The 18,658-nt window shown below is 40.8% G+C and overlaps 1 protein-coding gene across 9 annotated transcripts in view; it reads right to left on the reverse strand.

Annotated features, from left to right (window-relative positions):
• The window catches only part of LOC106074154 (eyes absent homolog 1-like), a 164,177-nt gene that overhangs the window by 19,981 nt on the left and 125,538 nt on the right, over positions 1-18,658 (reverse strand). For 7 of the 9 annotated variants that reach the window (XM_056031206.1, XM_056031212.1, XM_056031211.1 and 4 more), the window contains 2 exons: positions 14,771-14,839; positions 13,490-13,647 (listed from right to left, as the gene is read on the reverse strand). In XM_056031206.1, the coding sequence (XP_055887181.1) occupies positions 13,490-13,647; positions 14,771-14,839 (227 nt within the window). The remainder of the gene's footprint in view (positions 1-13,489; positions 13,648-14,770; positions 14,840-18,658) is intronic. The other 2 variants (XM_056031205.1, XM_056031208.1) reach the window with 2 other exon arrangements.

Here is an 18,658-nt window from a genome sequence, read left to right on the forward strand (position 1 = left end):
AAAGAGAGACAAAGAGAGGTACAGAGAGAGAGAGAGAGAGAGAGAGAGAGAAAGAGACACAGAGAAACAGCTACAGTGTTAATAAGGGAGAGTGACAGAGAGAGAGAGAGAGAAAGAGAGAGAAACAGAGACAAAGAGAGAGAGACAGAGACTCAGAAACAGAGAGAGACAGTGAGAGACAAACATGGACAGAAATAGAGAGAGACAGAAACAGAGAGATAGAAACAGAGAGAGACAGTGAGAGAGACAGTGAGAGAGACAGAAACAGAGAGATAGAAACAGAGAGAGAGACAGAAACAGAGAGAGAGATAGAAACAGAGAGAGAGATAGAAACAGAGAGAGAGATAGAAACAGAGAGATAGAAACAGTGAGAGAGACAGAAACAGTGAGAGAGATAGAAACAGAGAGAGAGATAGAAACAGAGAGAGAGATAGAAACAGAGAGAGATAGAAACAGAGAGAGAGATAGAAACAGAGAGAGAGATAGAAACAGAGAGAGAGATAGAAACAGAGAGAGAGATAGAAACAGAGAGAGACAGTGAGAGAGAGACTGTAAGAGAGACAGAAACATAGAGAGACAGAGAGAGACCGTGAGAGACAGAAACAGAGGGAGACAGTGAGAGAGACAGAAACAGAAAGAGACAGAGAAAGAGAGAGACCGTGAGAGACAGAAACAGAGAGAGAGACAAAGAGAGAGACCGTGAGAGACAGAAACAGAGGGAGACAGTGAGAGAGACAGAAACAGAAAGAGACAGAAACATAGAGAGACTGTAAGAGAGACAGAAACATAGAGAGACAGAGAGAGACCGTGAGAGACAGAAACAGAGGGAGACAGTGAGAGAGACAGAAACAGAAAGAGACAGAGAAAGAGAGAGACCGTGAGAGACAGAAACAGAGAGACAAAGAGAGAGAGAGAGAGAGACAGAGAGAATAAGAAACATAAAAAGTGCATGATGGGAAAACAAAACTTGATGTGTACTTGGAGCAGGGAAGGGCACTGGCCTAACAAAAGAGGGGGAGGGGGAGTAATGGTGTTGGGCGTTCCTCACAAAACTACCATCTTTTACCATCATCTCTTCACATGCAGCTGTCAATGTCCCAAGCGAAGCCTTGTTTATTGTGGGAGAGAGAGAGAGAGCGAGAAGATTGCTTAGAAGAGGGAAGGGGGCGCTCACCAATAAAGAATGAGATAAAGAAAGCCAGTGAATGAAAGGATAAGTCCCCGAATACGCCCCGCGCCACTCACTCTATTGTTATCTGGGGGGACCAAGAAGCCGAACGATTCAATAGAGTCAAGTTTTTTTTTTTTTAGTTTGAGGTAAGAACGGGAAAGGGGGGGGGGGGCTAGGGCCACCTCCCTGCTCCCCTTTCCTCGTGCTTCCCAGTTGTCATGGCGGAAAAATTGTTAACGATGCTTTTTTTTTCTCTTTTCACTGGCGACACAAAAATGTCTTTTTGATCAACTCACTTCATTAAGTGCTCTGCTGGGAGGGCGTCTAGAAAGAGAGTTGGTTGCCCCCAAGGGACGATGTTGCTCCCCAAAACGATCGTTTGCTAGTGACTTTGATGAGCTCCGCACTTAGTGTTGATACTATTGAATGAGACTCACAGGGCAGTTACAGAATAAAAAATACAGAAAGAACGATACGTAGGAAGAGAGATTGATAACTTGACAGGCTATATAGAATTGATCATTAGTTTGGAACGGATTGATTTTAAGTTATGTAACAAGAAGATATATCGATTGCTCAACCAATAGATATATTGATAGATAAATAGATACATAAACGGACGGACAGACAGACAGACAGACAGACAGACAGACAGATAGATAGATAGATAGATAGATAGATAGATAGATAGATAGATAGATAGATAGATAGATAGATAGATAGATAAGATGGATGGATGGACGGACGGACGGACGGACAGACAGACAGATAAATAGATAAAGAGCTGTTTCTCATGCCTCAGATATATTACACCACTGGCATGTCATTTCACACAAGAGGCGGTGACATGAAGCCTCTGATAATTGTACGACGGAACGATGCCGCTCCCCCCTCCCCCTTTTTTTCCTTTTCCTTCCCGTCAAGCCATCGTATTAATTTTTTTTTAGCCCAAACTCACGCTTAGAACCCCAACCCTCCAGCACTTGACACTATATTATCAACGGTATGCCCGTCGTTCCAGATCCTGATGGTAAAGTCATCAAGAGACTAGCCTAACATGGCGCCCCTGCAGCCCCCCAACGAAAGTATAACCACCGCTCCCACTCCTTTCTCCAAATAGTCTACTTTCCCCACTCCTCTATTACCTCACTCCCTCTCTCTCTCTCTCTCTCATTCTCCCTCTCATCACAACCCTTTTTCACATTCGTCGCTTCCCTCTCGATGGTATTTCTACCAACCAAATTCTATTTTCTTTCCATTTGCAGGCTGAGGGCAACCTCGTGTCTCCACGATGAAAGAATTGGTGGCAAAAAGAGGTGGGTGGGTGAGTGAATAAAGCAGGGTGTAAGAAAACAGCAGATCTGAACTTTTGGGGAGCCAGTTCTGTCCAAATCCATAATTTCTATAGAAGCCTATCATTTATTTCTACACATGTACGTAGCTATTCTTTCAAAAAGATTATTTTAAAGGTTTATTTTTAACAAACTGTTTAGAATGTTATTGACGGAGGCCCGGGGGGCGGAAAGGACAGGGTGTCAAAATCGGCTCACGAAGTGCTTTTCACAAAATGTGCATTTATGGGCTCCTGGCCCTTAGAGTCTCATAATTAAACGAACACTGTAAGTAAGCGTGAAAAAGTTTTGTCTGTAAAGCGTTTTATGTTTATGTAAAACAGGTTAGTGAATTCTCGATTAATGAAAGAAACTCTAAAGGATAAATATAAGATTTAAATAGAACCATTTATTATCTAATTCGGTCTCAATGGTGAGCGGGTGTGTTATCTGGGTTCCACTGAATATGTGATGAGACTAAAAACTGAGAGTAACTTAAAGAAAATAAAACAACCCAGACTTTAAACAGAATCAAGGGGCGTGGGGGGGGGGGGGGACGGACGGGGGGGGGGACTTAGCGAACTCAGAACCGAGAATAGACTAGAGACAGGAACAGCTGGGAAAGAAGAAAAAAAAGGGTAAATCCCTCTTTCGGCGCTCAGGGGAGATAAGATAAACTTCATCTTCTCGTCTGCTTCTAATTAACGTCAACCATGTTGTTTCATTAATTGTTGTGCTTGTCAAATAATGGCGTTTAGAAAGAATAATAAAAAAAAAGATAGCAACAATTAAAACAAACCCCCGCTCTCATAGCGAGAAACAAATTGAGCTCTTTGTTTCCCAGAAGGTCTCTTAAGCTCTTATGTCTTCAACGTATTAAACGCGATTTGTATTCAATCTTCCAAGCTGTGAGTTGACGATATTGGAGATTGTCCACAAAATAGAATCAAAGTCATGAATAGCGAGTGTCATGGTGTATCCGGTGTATAGAATACAAGCGTGTTGATAAACTTTACATTTTTAAAAACCATAGAATTGTTTCAGCATTTTTTGTAGAATCAAATTTAAAACATCAACATGTGAACAAGGGAAACATCACTCTGAATAACTAGTAATATAAAAATCTCTAAATTTGAAAGCCGAATTGAACACGACGTGAAGATAGTCCTGAATGTGCGAAGTCGCTTGCAAAGTCTGAAGATTAAACATCGCAGGCAGACCCAGCCGTGACCTACATGCCTTGTCACACACTACGTGTACCGTTAGAATAATGTATGCAAGATGAGAATAAATGGATTTGTCGAATTCTAAAGAATTTCTCCAGACCAACACTAGACTACTAGATAGGAACCAAAGCGGAGAAAGAAAGAAAAAAAAAAGACGACTGATTTTAAAATATATAATAAAAGCTCTCGTTTAGAGAATTTGGACACTACTTATGATTCGTTCTTTGATCTGCTTCGCTCTAGTCAACATTTTATTGGCCCTTGTGCCGTCCACGGTATCCAGATCTGTGCCAACAGTGGGAAATCTCACTTTAACCGGCCTATTAAAAACAATACAGAAACTCAAGGAAACATTTACAGGGACTTGTTATCTAAGTAGAACAAGCTAGATGTAAGTTGAAGGAAACACGATCCAAAGGTTTCACTTTTAAGAACCAAAAGCCTAACTTCAAATATTGGTTGATGATTAAGTTAATATTGAAATATGAAACGGCTTTTTTTTTTTTGTTGAAGACAGCTATTCCAAAGATTTGTAATCCTACATGTCGCGATTGTTTAGCTAAGGGAAAGTAACCCCAGTGGTAGGACAGACGAGGTGCTACATTACAAGTCGGAGTAGTGGTTCTTTGACATGGAGACCGAACACTATGAAACAACGCTGAAGAGATGCTACACACTAGGGTTTGGAAAAGAGTTTTACAAAAAAGTGGCGGGGTGAGCCGCCTCTTATTGTCCACGACGCACGTGAGGCGTTAAAGTCAGTGCTAACTGCCACGTCAAATGGCGAGGCGCTGGAAGACATTCCATAAATTTGAGGCGTCGTCACACGACCCCCCCCCCACTCACCCCCTTTTGCAAACCTAAAGTGACGTGACAACTAAAATGTCAAGACAAATTGTCACAACCTTTAAAAATGTCCAGTTCTTCAAGTCTCGCCCCCCCCCCCCTTTTTCCAACTCAAGCAGCCCTTTATTTTAGCCTTCTCTTAATTGAAACCAACAGCTCCCCATCCCCTCTATTTCTCAGCTCCTCCTCCTCCCCAGAGGCTGCCCGCTATTTCACAGGCAAATGTTTGCAATAATTATCAAATCGTTTCCGTGTTACCAGTTAGCCCCAAAACTCGGGCCGGCTTGGGGGGCCCGTCTGAGCCAATTTGGCCAGACGCGCCTAGGGACTCGTAGTGACAGAAAACAGCCGACCTTCTTCCCCCCCCCTTTCTTTGACCGACGAGGGTTGCATCACTGGACATGAAGTGACCATTGGAATACATCACTGCAGATTAAATGAAGTGACCACAGCATTTCCCCTCCCGTCGCGCCCTGTTTCGACATGAACAAAGACACTGACGGAGACAATTGGTGGCACCGCAAGAGTTGCAGCAAACAATAACAATAATACTTTCTCTCAGCGTTGATGAGCACATTTTAAAACAAGCAATTCTTAACTAACAAGTTTTTTTTTAGAAGTGAAATACTAAGTATGAAAATAAAACGCAATGAAATATGCTTTATCTATTGTGTACGTGTGAGTGAGTATGTGTGTGTACTTGTGTGTTTGTGGGTGTAAGGAGAGGGGGGGAGTGAAAGTAAAAAGTCGTCATACTGCCTGGTCGTGCGCTATGCGGGCTGGACTGTCATTCGGTCGTCCCGGCGGTCCCCAACACTGAACTACAACGACCCAACCTCTGGGCAGTTTAGACTACGTCACAGGCCAGAACGACGTGGTAACAACGAGCCCACAGGTTGCGAAGTCGCAAGTCAGTGGTGAGGCCTTCTGTAACGAATGGTCTCGGTCCAACAGACTACACTATGAATACAAACACGAGCAACACCAGAAGTTCAGTCCCTGATATACTCCACGCCCTATTTCCAGCACTTTACAGGCCATGGTGGAATCAGGATTTTCGCCATTTGAATTTTTTTCGAGCACTAAAACATGACAGCCGTCAGACAAATACATTGACGAATATGGGGAGGTAATCCAAAAGGATTAAAGAAAGTGAACTGAATGACCTTACTCTTTGTTTCTATGAATGAACTTCAAGACGTTGCTTTGCCATCCCAACTCGTTCAACGCATAGACAAGAGAAAACCTGAAGACACACATGCCATTAACTCATTACAGCCTGATGTTCCGATCATCTTCGTTTCGTACACACCTGCTATTTTTTTGTTTGTCGCAAGAAGTTAGGCAGAAATGAGTTAAAGATGGATTTAAAAAAAAAAAAAATTCCATCCAATTTTTTTGTGTTTAATTTCCCTCTTCTCCCTAAGGTCCGTAATGCATTGTTCCCACGTTAAGGCACACACACACACACTCGGTCCACTCCATGATGTTCCCTTCTCCCAGCGGCCTGTCCCTGAGCGCCTGGTCGTAAAAGACCTGAACTAACAACGTGTAACTCTACACCTTTTCCTCGTCCTCTCATTTCCTCTCTGCGCCCCATCCATCCCGCCCCCCCTCTCGTCCTCCTCCCTTCACATCTGCCCCGCGTCCCCCGCCTAGTCCGCCCCCAGATCGATACTGGATGGCAGGGTTCCTGGACGTAAGACAAATCATAATGATTTCCCCCCCCCTCTAATTTTTTTTTTTTGTGTGCTTTGTTTTTAATGACAAACTACTTTTTACGAGGACGGCCATTATCATTATAGGGAACATCGCTTCGTGGGGGGAACTCTCTGCATGGCGTTATCATGGAGGCTACACAATGCATTTACTGGAAGACAAGCCTTATGTACAGTTCCCTTTCTTTTCGCATCCTGCTGATATCTTTTAACTCTTTCTCTCCGTAATTATTTACCACATTCTGGTGGAATCAACGTAGGTATCGTCAGTTAGGAGACAAAAGAGTTAAAAAGACAACATTCCCTTAGGGAACTCTCTACGTGGCGTTCTCATAGACTCTATACACAGTCATTTCTTTTCGCATGTGTAGTGTACTTAGTAAGTTTCGCGACGGACTAAAGTTGGCGGACATTTGAACGCGACATTTAGTGACACCACAGATAGTGGGGTTTAGTTTGTTGATATCGTATTATATTGAGATGGCAGCAAAGTACTTCGAGGCGACAACGTTAATTATCGACAGAGACTCGATTCTGGATTCAGAGTTAATCGTTCAGAAGTCTAAGACTCAGTCCTCTCTACTTGTTCTTTGTGCTTTGACTGTAGAACTTGCATTAGTTGAGGGAGATACGTCTGTACAAGACACTCAAACATCCCCTGAGTGATTGTCAAGGTCAGACACATGACTAATATCTCTATAAAAGCCAAGCCCATTACACGTGTTGGCGTCAAGTCTATACAGAGATGTTCGTAGCTTAAGATACAGACATTTTTTCTTCATAACTATGGCAATCAATAACCTCTTATACATTGTTAGAAATTTTGAAAAGAACATTTCCATAGTCTGCAATGACAATATGACATCACACTATGAGAATCGCACTTTGATATCACACCATGACGTAACGTTGACGTCACACAATGAGCATCGCACTTTGACAACACGCTGACGTCACACAATGAGCATCGCACTTTGACAACACGTTGACGTCACACAATGAGCATCGCACTTTGACAACACGTTGACGTCACACAATGAGCATCGCACTTTGACAACACGTTGACGTCACACAATGAGCATCGCACTTTGACAACACACCATGACATCACGTAGACGTCACACTAGGAGACTCGCACTACGACATCACACCATGACATCACGTAGACGTCACACTAGGAGACTCGCACTATGACATCACACCATGACATCACGTAGACGTCACACTAGGAGACTCGCACTACGACATCATACCATGACATCACGTAGACGTCACACTAGGAGACTCGCACTATGACATCATACCATGACATCACGTAGACGTCACACTAGGAGACTCGCACTACGACATCACACCATGACATCACGTAGACGTCACACTAGGAGACTCGCACTACGACATCATACCATGACATCACGTAGACGTCACACTAGGAGACTCGCACTATGACATCACACCATGACATCACGTAGACGTCACACTAGGAGACTCGCACTACGACATCATACCATGACATCACGTAGACGTCACACTAGGAGACTCGCACTATGACATCATACCATGACATCACGTAGACGTCACACTAGGAGACTCGCACTATGACATCATACCATGACATCACGTAGACGTCACACTAGGAGACTCGCACTATGACATCATACCATGACATCACGTAGACGTCACACTAGGAGACTCGCACTATGACATCATACCATGACATCACGTAGACGTCACACTAGGAGACTCGCACTACGACATCATACCATGACATCACGTAGACGTCACACTAGGAGACTCGCACTATGACATCATACCATGACATCAAGTTGACGCTGAGCATCGAACAACGACATCCTGCTATGATATCCGAGTATGACATCATAATATGACCTCACACTATGACATCAGAATATGACAACATACTATGACATAACTATAGCATAAAGATGTGACATCAAACTATAGCATCACACGAAGACAATCTGTGTTCCGCGAAAGCCTAGAGATCCGAAAAAGCCTGAACAGGTCTTCCATGAAATACTGGAATAATTAACTAGTAGGCCACCTCGTAAATTAACAACTCTAAAAAAAAATAAAGTGTTCCGCTAAATCCTCAGAATGTGCGAAGTGTTCCGTTGAGGGAACTGTTTGGGAACCACTGAACTAAGATATATCGCATCATGACATCGCATTATGACACCAATCTTTGCCATCCAACTGTAACATCAAACCGTGACATCACCAACTCTTTCTTGGCATATATCTCTCTCAACTAGTGACAAAATGTCCACCCCCCTACTTTTTCCCCGCACATAGCAGACAACGACAATACAATTTTTGAAGGTCACATGTCAGAAAGATATTAATAGGTAACAAATGATTGGAAAAGTCGGTGAACTGAATGCCAGTGAGTCATTTGTCTCGCAAATTTCAAGGAAATTCGTTATAGCCGTTTTCAAGATCCGTGTACAGGTTCCTGGTTTTGCCTAAGAAGAATTTGCAAGCCATTAGGCCCAATTCATTAAAGAGTTTAATACATTTAATGTTCAGGAACTTTTAATGCACCACCTTCTTAAGTCTAGATCTATAGACATACCATTAGAATACTAAATAAGTCTAGTAGATTTATACATTCGCTTAACCAGGATTCTTTCTCGGGGGGGGGGGGGGGTAAATTAATACAACATTCATTAGTAATTAAGAGTGAAATAATTGCTCTGTAAGATGCATTGTCTTGGAAAAAATATTCTTTTTCTTGTTTTTTAAACTCCAAACATAAGCACGTCAATAGGGCAATGTCGTTTAGGAAAACGGGCCTTTATCCTCACCCTCTTGCCTTCAAATTTTCAGTCGTTAAGTAGACGAAGACCATTGCCGGACAATAACAAGAACGTAACTGTGTGTCATTGGCAGGCTCCAACCTCGGACAGTGACAGTTGTACAGGGCGCGGTAACCGCCTTCAGAAGTACGCGAAGATGTTTACTTATCGACTACATGGCCCTAGAATGACGCCGACCTCGCCCTCAACATATGAATGATCTATGCACTGTTAGGCTACGCCCGGCTCCTTTACCACTCCTGGACGTTATGCCAGAGAAAAGAGAGAGAGAGAGAGAGAGAGAGAGGGGGAGGGAGAGATGGAGAGAAAGTATTAGGGACAATGGGAGAGACAGAAACGGGGATATTCCATCATTGCCAGTGAGCTCTGGGGAGGAATAGCGCGTGTAACGTGAGCACACTCGTGGCCCGGACCACGTGACATCTTCATTTCCTTGCTCATTTCCCGGTATCTATTTCGAGGGCCAGCTCGCGGCGCTTAAAAGTCCCTATGGGTTTTTAGGCAGGCAAACAGACAAGGGCGCCCACATCAGCGAGCCCTTCCACCCCACGGCAATAATTACATGAATGTAGAAACATACAGCAGTGCCATCCCCCCCCCTCTTTCTTGCACATGAACACACACGTTCTCTCTCTCCTACTCACTTTCTGTTTCACTCCTAGACACTCACTTACTCTCTCTCTCTCTCTCTCTCTTTCAATCTCTATTACTCTTATTCTCAATCATTATCTTTTGCACACTGCAGAGGGACCTTCTTTTGGGGGCGCGTGCGCACACACACACACAACATACATAACACACACACACAAACAGCCTGCGTGACGCACGCACACACACACACGCCGCCCGAGAAAATGGCGAGATAATCAACGTTCTCGTTTTATCTTTTAAAGATGGCGGAATGACAGAATTAAAAAAAAACACCAAAAAAAAAAAAAAAACTACAACAAACATGACAGAAGCCTAGTCAAAGGTCAGGACAGAACACTGCCAAAGGTGGGCGAAGAGAGGCGAAGGAACGTTCTCAAAACATTGACCAATAGATCAACTGGCTGGGGAGAGAGTGCGCTTCTTTGGTCTATAAACAAATCTGATGTTGACGGGCCCTTAAATCCAAAGCTATAATTATTCTAAACAGCCTCGTGCAAATAGCCAGCAGGCAAAAACTGTTGAGAACCAAGTCATTCAGATTGCACCTCGAAGAAAGGAAGTCCGCCATTTTCGATTAGTTCGTCTAATTTTGGACACGGCCTCCTAATCATACAAATGTTTACTATCGTCCATTTTCGAACATGATTTACAGAGACAATAACTAAGGTAGACGATAATGACAATAAAAATGAATTACGCCAGTGACAAAGCTAAAAAAAAAAATAAATTTAAACGCTAAGCAACAACGACAAAGCCGTGTGGCAATGAAAAGCGTTAAATCACATTGACAAGCCAGGTGACAATGAAAACGCGAACTGGTAATGTCAAAGCTAGATGAAACACACCAATGTAAATACTAAAGTGACAGTGACTAAGCCCGACTATGAGGACAATACATTTTTTCCTCACTCACAGCCCTGGTCGAGGCATTTACAGAACGGAATAATTTCGTTAATCTTATGTTTTGGCACTAAATTATACATTCGCTTCGAAGTGGAACGATGACCCCACGCCACCTCTCAACTTCCCAACTTTCTTTAGCCTTGACAGCCTAGTGCTTCCTAGTCTATCCAGTGAGAATGGAAGGACTTCGTGGCAATGTGAGGGCCGCCTAATTCAACACACAATTTTTTTGTGGAGGCACTAATTCAGCGCCGCTTTCAATGACGTCATTTAGATTACTCTAGAAGCCGAAGCGTTTCATTTTATGCGGCAGCGAACATCGAGCGCCCCCCCCCCCCCGCCTCCAATTTTTAGCTCTTAAGCAACAAAAAAAAACAAGAGGCTCGTTTGCTCCATTAAAATAAATTAGTAAAAATGTGTGTGTTCAGTAATAGCCAGTAGTCGAAGGGTCAATAGTTAAAGTACCAAGTGCTATCAGCACTAACATATATACAAGCCTCATTGTTGCGATCCATCAGATCCTCAACTAAGTCATTCAACGTGAGCCAGTCGGTTGACAAGCAAATACGAAAAGGTGAGTGTGTGAGTGTGTGTGTGGGGGGGGGGGCGGTGATGTTGAACATCTTCCCTATGACGACCACTCCCCCAAAGATGGGTACTTACCGTTGTGCCCGGGAAGGTAAAGGGGAGGGAATTGGTTGGAGAGGGGGGATGAGCGAGGGAGGTGATGGCGTTCCACCTGTGTTTACATCACGGAACGAGTCTGTGGCTCCGAGGGCACTAAATGGCAACTGTGTATCACAAGGGTTCTAGAGATGACTGGGCCGAGATAAAAGGCAGTAACGAGCAGGCCAAAGGTCGTTTGATTTCCTGATTTCAAACCAAAAAGAGGCAACAGAACGGGGAATAACATACGCTGTTGTTGTGTCTTTTTGGATCGGTAAAGAGAAGTAACTCTAGTCCCAACTAAATAAACAATACACTCGGGTCAATGAGGCGTTCTACTAAAAAAACCAACCCCCACAAAAAATACCACGCTTGTATCTACAGCAACACTCTGCCTCTGTGGCGCCCTTTATCAAGCCCCTCTGTGGCGCCCTTTATCAAGCCAAACAGATCCTATTCCGAAAAGTTGATGATTACCTATCCAAGCAATGTTAGCAAAGCAAGGTGATTTCACTGCGTGATTTGAGTGCGGATACGTTTAATAAGAAAGTCTGGGAAAGGAAATGGGGGTGGGGTGGAATTGAGATCAAGTCATTGGCAAAAATGAAACCCACCAAGTAACCAGGCTGAAATTAATAAACAATTTACATTAGTAGCATTTTTTTTCCTATTTATGTTCATTTGATATTTTTAACAATATGTTTTGGGGTGTACTAATATACTTAGATATGAAATGGATTGTAGTATTTTTACATTGGAAGGGAAATGTAGAGTAGGTTGTGCTGAGTCTATACACTATAGGTACTTCTGGTCATTATACCGATGTACAAGGAAATACATCTGTGACTATATATATATATATATATATATATATATATATATATATATATATATATATATATATATATATATATATATATATATATATATATATATATATATATATATATATATATATATAAAATATTAGAAGAAACTGGGTATTTCTAATAAAATATCATACTCTCCCTTTGTCTATGTTTAGGTCTGAACACTGACCTGCAATGTCACAACCTGTGGGCAGTTTAGACCAATAGCTCTTTGCCACGTCGTACAGACCTGTGATGTGGTAATGAGCTTTTGGTCTAAGCTGCCCATAATATGTGACGTTGCAGGTCAGTGTTGAAGCCATCTATAACGTTTGTTCTCGATTCATGTAATGTCACTCATGCAATGTCAGTTCATGAAAAAAAGAATTTAAATCCTAGAAAAAAAAATTAGGTACAATAATTGTCTAAATGAAAAAGTATATACATATGAGTATTGTTTGAAGCAATTATTCAAATTTAAGAAAGCTAAGCAAATAAGGAACATTTATTGTAGGTGCTGATATGATACCCAAACATTAATATTGCAAAATAAAGGAAATGGTCAAGGAAAAGTAATTCCTCACGTGACTTTCAAGACCCAAACGTGACCTATAAAATGTGTCAACCAACAACGATGGTAGCGTAGCATTGGGTCTTAAACGCATGTGCCACGCCATTTGCTGACAAGCGACCTTCGAGGTTGAGAAGCGCGATAGCTTAGTTGAAGGGATGATAACATCTGCAGCCCTATAATATCATTTTCTAAATGGCCTTGATTCCAAAAAAAAAAATAAAACTGTAAAGTGAAACTCTGATTTGCTATTGCGAGCTACAATCTAAATATACTATTACAATGGTTTTAGTGGTGAATACCTCCTTGTATTTTTGGAAGTTCGATCTGATGATCCAATGTCCAATTTGCCTCCCAGGGACTTTAGCATTGGTGATAAACCAATAGAATTTCATCTTTCAAAAATGGAAAAATTTCATTTTCCAAGTTAGAATCCTAACACTACACGTAACAGCACACACTAGGCTTCAAATTCAGTATAAATTCCAGTTAGTACTTGACATGAAGCTTGAAATTTATAGACTCAATAAACTGAATAGAGCCCTGATAGAATCTCGTCTGATCTATTTATAGTCAGAAATTGAAAATTGTCCAAGCTTATGCCAATGGAAAACGAATTATCTCCCTACGTTATTTACTCTTCTGTGTAGAAACTCGAAGCTACTTGAATTGTGTTGTCTAATTGGAGACTAGAACAAACAAACAAACAGCTCCTCACCTTTGTGTATCTCTGAGCGTAAGTTCCGGTCAGCAAGGAGTGAAAGATGATGATAGTCTCGTCTAAATCCCAAACGAATACCCTTTCTAGATCCGACTCTGGGCCGGGCGAGGGCTGGGTTCGACTTCGACCCCTCGACCGAGAACCACCCCTGGCTCCTGCAAAAAACGTGAGAGACAAAAATAGAGCTTATTGAGTATGCTATTACAATGTTAAAAGTCATTGTAAAAGTAGTAGTAATAATTAATTACTATAATAAACAGAAACAAACAAAATAATGATAATAATAATAATAATAAAAAAATTAGAAAAACAAGATTAGAGTTTGTGTTTTCACACAAAGTCAGAGATGGTCCCCGAAGATTCCAACCATGAGTCATCTGATTGGTAAGTACTACAGCATGACTATCAGAAGCTATGAAGTACAAAGCATCAACCATAATTGCACCTTCCTCCATGCCAAATAAAAGTGTGATGTGCAAAAGTAATGTCGACGTGATTTCAATTAGTAAATAGTTTAAAAAAAAGAGTTTTATAAAAAATAGAAATATAAAAAAAAAAAAACTGCTTACATATTTTATTTGATCAACAAAAAAAAAAGGTTCGTTTTTATACGATAAGGAGTAGCCTTTGCACCTAAACTTTGCAAGGTCTATATTATCCTGAGATCGGATTATCTTTTCTAGTTTTTAGGGTATTAACGTGACGGAAGGTTTGCTCTTCTATGTTTTTTTTTAAACTGCGTTCTGGGTTTAAATGTATTCTACAATATTATTCAACTATAACAATAAAAGTATTTTAAAACTACCTATGTAGATATAGATGTATGGGCTTCAGAATTATGATATAATGGGCTACGTGAACGTAAGATTGAATAGAGGAAAGGAGATTAGAAACAATATGTAAAAAAAAATTCTCATATTAATTAACGGAGGTTGACTTAATGAGAGATGTACGGACATACAACTTCATTAGAGCAAAAGGACATCATCACTGCGCAGGTCCAAACTAGATAACTTATAATGTATTTAGTGTTACAATTGGAGAATTTCACGTTTAGCAAACAACAAAATACATCTTAAAACACAGATATATAAAAATAGGTTAGGGCGCCGAGAAATCAGGTCACCGGAAGTTTGAATCCCCCTATAAAACATACGGATACAGCATGCGCAGTAACTCAGTCCGAAGTTGTGTGTCCATGCACTCCTATAATCTTTAGCTAGACAAATCTAAGACTAACAGACACATGTAAAGAAGGTAACGCCATGATTGGCTTACTTGGACTATTACCGTTTTCTTTTAGAGGTGGAGACGGACTGGTCAAGCTGTTGTAACTGACCTCTGGCGCTACAAGGGAGTACACACAAACAAAAAAAAGAAGTTAATTGGGGAGAAATAAAAAAAAATTGACAAACAGTTGTTTTTTTTTAAACAAAGTTTATATCAGCCTCCTTTTGTCTGTCTGTCTGATACAGTGTGCACGCTATTTCTCTCGCTGTCCATTCTCGGATCAAGTTCAAATTGTGCACAATTATTCATTGTTGATGACAACACATATATCAATAAAAAAAAATTAAACCAATTATTTTATTAATTAGTATCAATTAAGTAAACTTGTTTTAATATATATAAAAAAAAGGTCTTGGGGCGTAAATCTTCCAGCATTGATAGCTATGGCCGTAATTGCCAGGTTGTTTTCATTACATAGGCTTAGTATTTAAAAAAGGATTTTTAAAAAAATTGTTAGTTTATAGAACTTTTTTTTTTCTGATGTTAGATATGTCTAATTTTATTCGATAATACTTAACGATGGTAATGCGTGGCCAGTATAACTACTAGCCGTGCCTGTTTCTTAAAGTAAAAGTCCACTAACGCTGCTTATTTCAAGTTCAACTTTTCGCAAAAAAGAGTTTTAGGAATGGTTAGCTAAGATGATAGAGCGCCGGGCTTATAACACAGCCTAATTTTTTTTTATTTATTTTTTATTCAGACCTAAAAAAGAGAAGAAGAAAAAAAAACAACTAGACCTAGACACTTGGAACGGACAATACACAACAACGCACACACAATAAAAGTATGTAGATCTAGGGCCATGGGAAGAGGCACACCAGAGATAGAACAATACACAACAACGCACACACAATAAAAGTATGTAGATCTAGGGCCATGGGAAGAGGCACACCAGAGATAGAACAATACACAAGAATGTGATTGAGATTTAAGACTCAACAGGTCGACCCCTACAAATTCGATTAATGCAAAAGCCCAGTTCCCCTTTCAAAACTTGTGATCTATAGAACACACGGTGTAAATGTCATCTGTTTCTGTAGCCTCCCGGTTAACGAGGTTGTCGTGTGGCCAGCACAACGCTGCCTTTACCCCCCCCCCCCCCCAACTAATGTCAGGTACCAATTAGAGCTGGGTGGACTCGGGTGGACTGTACAAAAAAATCCCGAAATGAAAAAGAATCCCAGTCTTCAGCAGACGTTTTACCACTCAGCCATCACGCCCCCAATGATGTGATTAGGGGGGCACGCATTATGTGACTTACACTGTCAGTTTGTTCTAACTATTTAGACATGACTATTCACAGAGAAAGCACTTGACCAGGAAGGCATCGGAAACGCTTTTTAAGCTGACCTAAATCTGACGACTTTAAGAAAAAAATAATTCTAGAATAGTTAGCAACTAAACTCAAACCACACCTCCTTTAACATCTACAATAAATAGGCGGAGGCGCGGTGGCTGATCGGAAAAGCGCTTGACTTCCAAACCTGGGGTCCCGGGTTCGAATCCTGGTGAAGACTGAGATGTTTAATTTCGGGATCTTTTGGGCGCCTCTGAGTCCACCCCAGCTCTAAATGGGTACCTGACATTAGTTGGGAAAAAGTAAAGGCGGTTGGTCGTTGTGCAGGCCACATGACATCCTCGTTAACCGTGGGCCAACCAGAAACATATGACCTTTACATCCTCTGCCTTATAGACCAAAAGGTCTGAAAAGGGGGACTTTACTTTACAATAAATCTACATAGTAATAAAATCACATAACATTAGACAATCACAAAACATCAAGCTATTAAGATAGATCGGTGTATCACATAGCGTATAACAATACATTTTCCATACGTTTGTGCCCTGCTACGTGTGTGTAGGCATGGGCGCGTGTGTTTTTATCTTAAATATTCTAATAAACATTATTTTATAAGCATCCAACAGAAAGTTTGCGAACTAAAAAAAAAAAGCCCCACTCTAAACAAAACTTCTTGCAATCTGTTTCAAATTTCACTGGAATTCGTATCGGCTTAAATTATTATTATGTCTGTCAGAAATTTACCGGCGTTGGGGTGAAAACTTTGGCACCCACAGGGGCGTAGCTGGTCAGGGAGAAAAGATTTTATTATGGAAATCGTTATTCAATGGCAATAAAAAAAAATCCTCGACACAAAAGTTCAAAGAAAAGAAACACACACACGGATAAAGAAGAGTCACTGTTGCCAGCATGTACACACATACACATTAGGAAAACACACTCCTAAACTAAACACACACGGACACAGCTTATAAGACACGCACTCCCTTCCCCTTCCCGCTCAAAACGAATATTTTAATTACCATTAAAAATACAAAAAACAGCACAAGAATAAAAAAATATTTTAAAAAAAATATATTAACAAGGGACCGAAGCTTTTGTGAAGAGCGGAGTCTAACAAAGGAAATTATCTGTAACCAGATCCTCCATTCAGCCAATGGGGGCCCGGGTCGTACAATACGGCATCGGTACGTAAGCCAATGGCTAGTCTCATTAAAGCCGAGCCACGTGATAGCCAAGACAGAAACGATGCCCCGCGGGAAAAGGAAAAGTCTGGGGCGCACCAAACAAGATCTACGTAGGGCGCGTGCACAATAAAAGCTTTCCGGGCACATTTAATCTATTAAAATAAAACAATTACAGGAAAGAAAAAAAAAACATTCCAGGGGAGGAGAATGAATACGAAAGAGGGGTTGAGTCAAGAGAAAACAACAACAGAAGAATATATTGCACTTCAATGGCAACAGACGTGAGATTAGGATAGCTACTAAATCTAGAGAAACATTGTCTTGGGTTTTCGTCTCACCAGCAGAAATTGAATTCTATTTCTGACAACAGTGAAATACAATTCCAAACGTCCACTGAGGTCAAGTAAAAGTCTACAGAGATGAAAACAGAAGTTTCAACGTTGGGGACGGCGGGAGATCTAGTAACAGGTAGAGAGGACAGATCATTGTATCATTGGAACTGAGACTGTTGCCCAAAAGAAGCTGCGCCCTTGAAAAGACGATAACTTTCCCATCCAGAACAAAACAGAAGCACAAATGCAACGTACTACAGGATGTGTTCAAGTATGCTCAAGCCAGATCGGGAGGCGGGAAATCTGAGTTTGAAGCGACAATTTTAAATTCCAACTCTTTAGTGCGCGTTGATTTTTAGCGCCCCCGAAAGGAGAAAAGACGCTATTAGTTTTGTGTGGAATGTCTGTCCGTCCGTCCCGTTTAGATCTCGTAAACTAGAAAAGATAGTGAAAATCGGACATCATAATATTTTAGACCATTCAAAACTTTTTTTTTTCTGAAAGCGAAAAATCTAATTTTTAAATTCACTTATGCAAGCATTTTTTTCATAAAAATACACCACTTTTACAACTATTCACTATTAATAGTAACAAACACGGAAGGCTCTTTAGTAGGGGAGATTGCTGTTTGGCATATTTATAACACATTTATGCAAATGTTTTAGATTTTTTTGTCAACATTTTTTTTTTTAACATTTGTATTGTTAAGTAAGTTCTGTCATACTAACAACTTACACAAAGAAAATGTTTACTTTCTTTAAAGAGAAACAATTGTTTAGTATGCATATAAGTTCGACATAATTTAAAACAACAATTAATAAGTAGTTTTTCATATTATCGCGTGATCTACGATGACACAGCAGCTATCGGACAATTCACTACACCCTTTACAAAACAATTAGATCAATTATATAAGTATTATATGAATCAGGCCAGGTTCACATCCAACTCCACCTTCACTTATCACTTGGTCTGCTGGACCGTTGGGGCGCCACATAAGATCAGTCAACATTCTTTCTCCATTCTCCTGTCATGTCTTTGATAAAATTTCATTCTG

Source organism: Biomphalaria glabrata, chromosome 5, assembly GCF_947242115.1.
Source record: "Biomphalaria glabrata chromosome 5, xgBioGlab47.1, whole genome shotgun sequence".
Lineage (NCBI taxonomy): Eukaryota > Metazoa > Mollusca > Gastropoda > Planorbidae > Biomphalaria > Biomphalaria glabrata.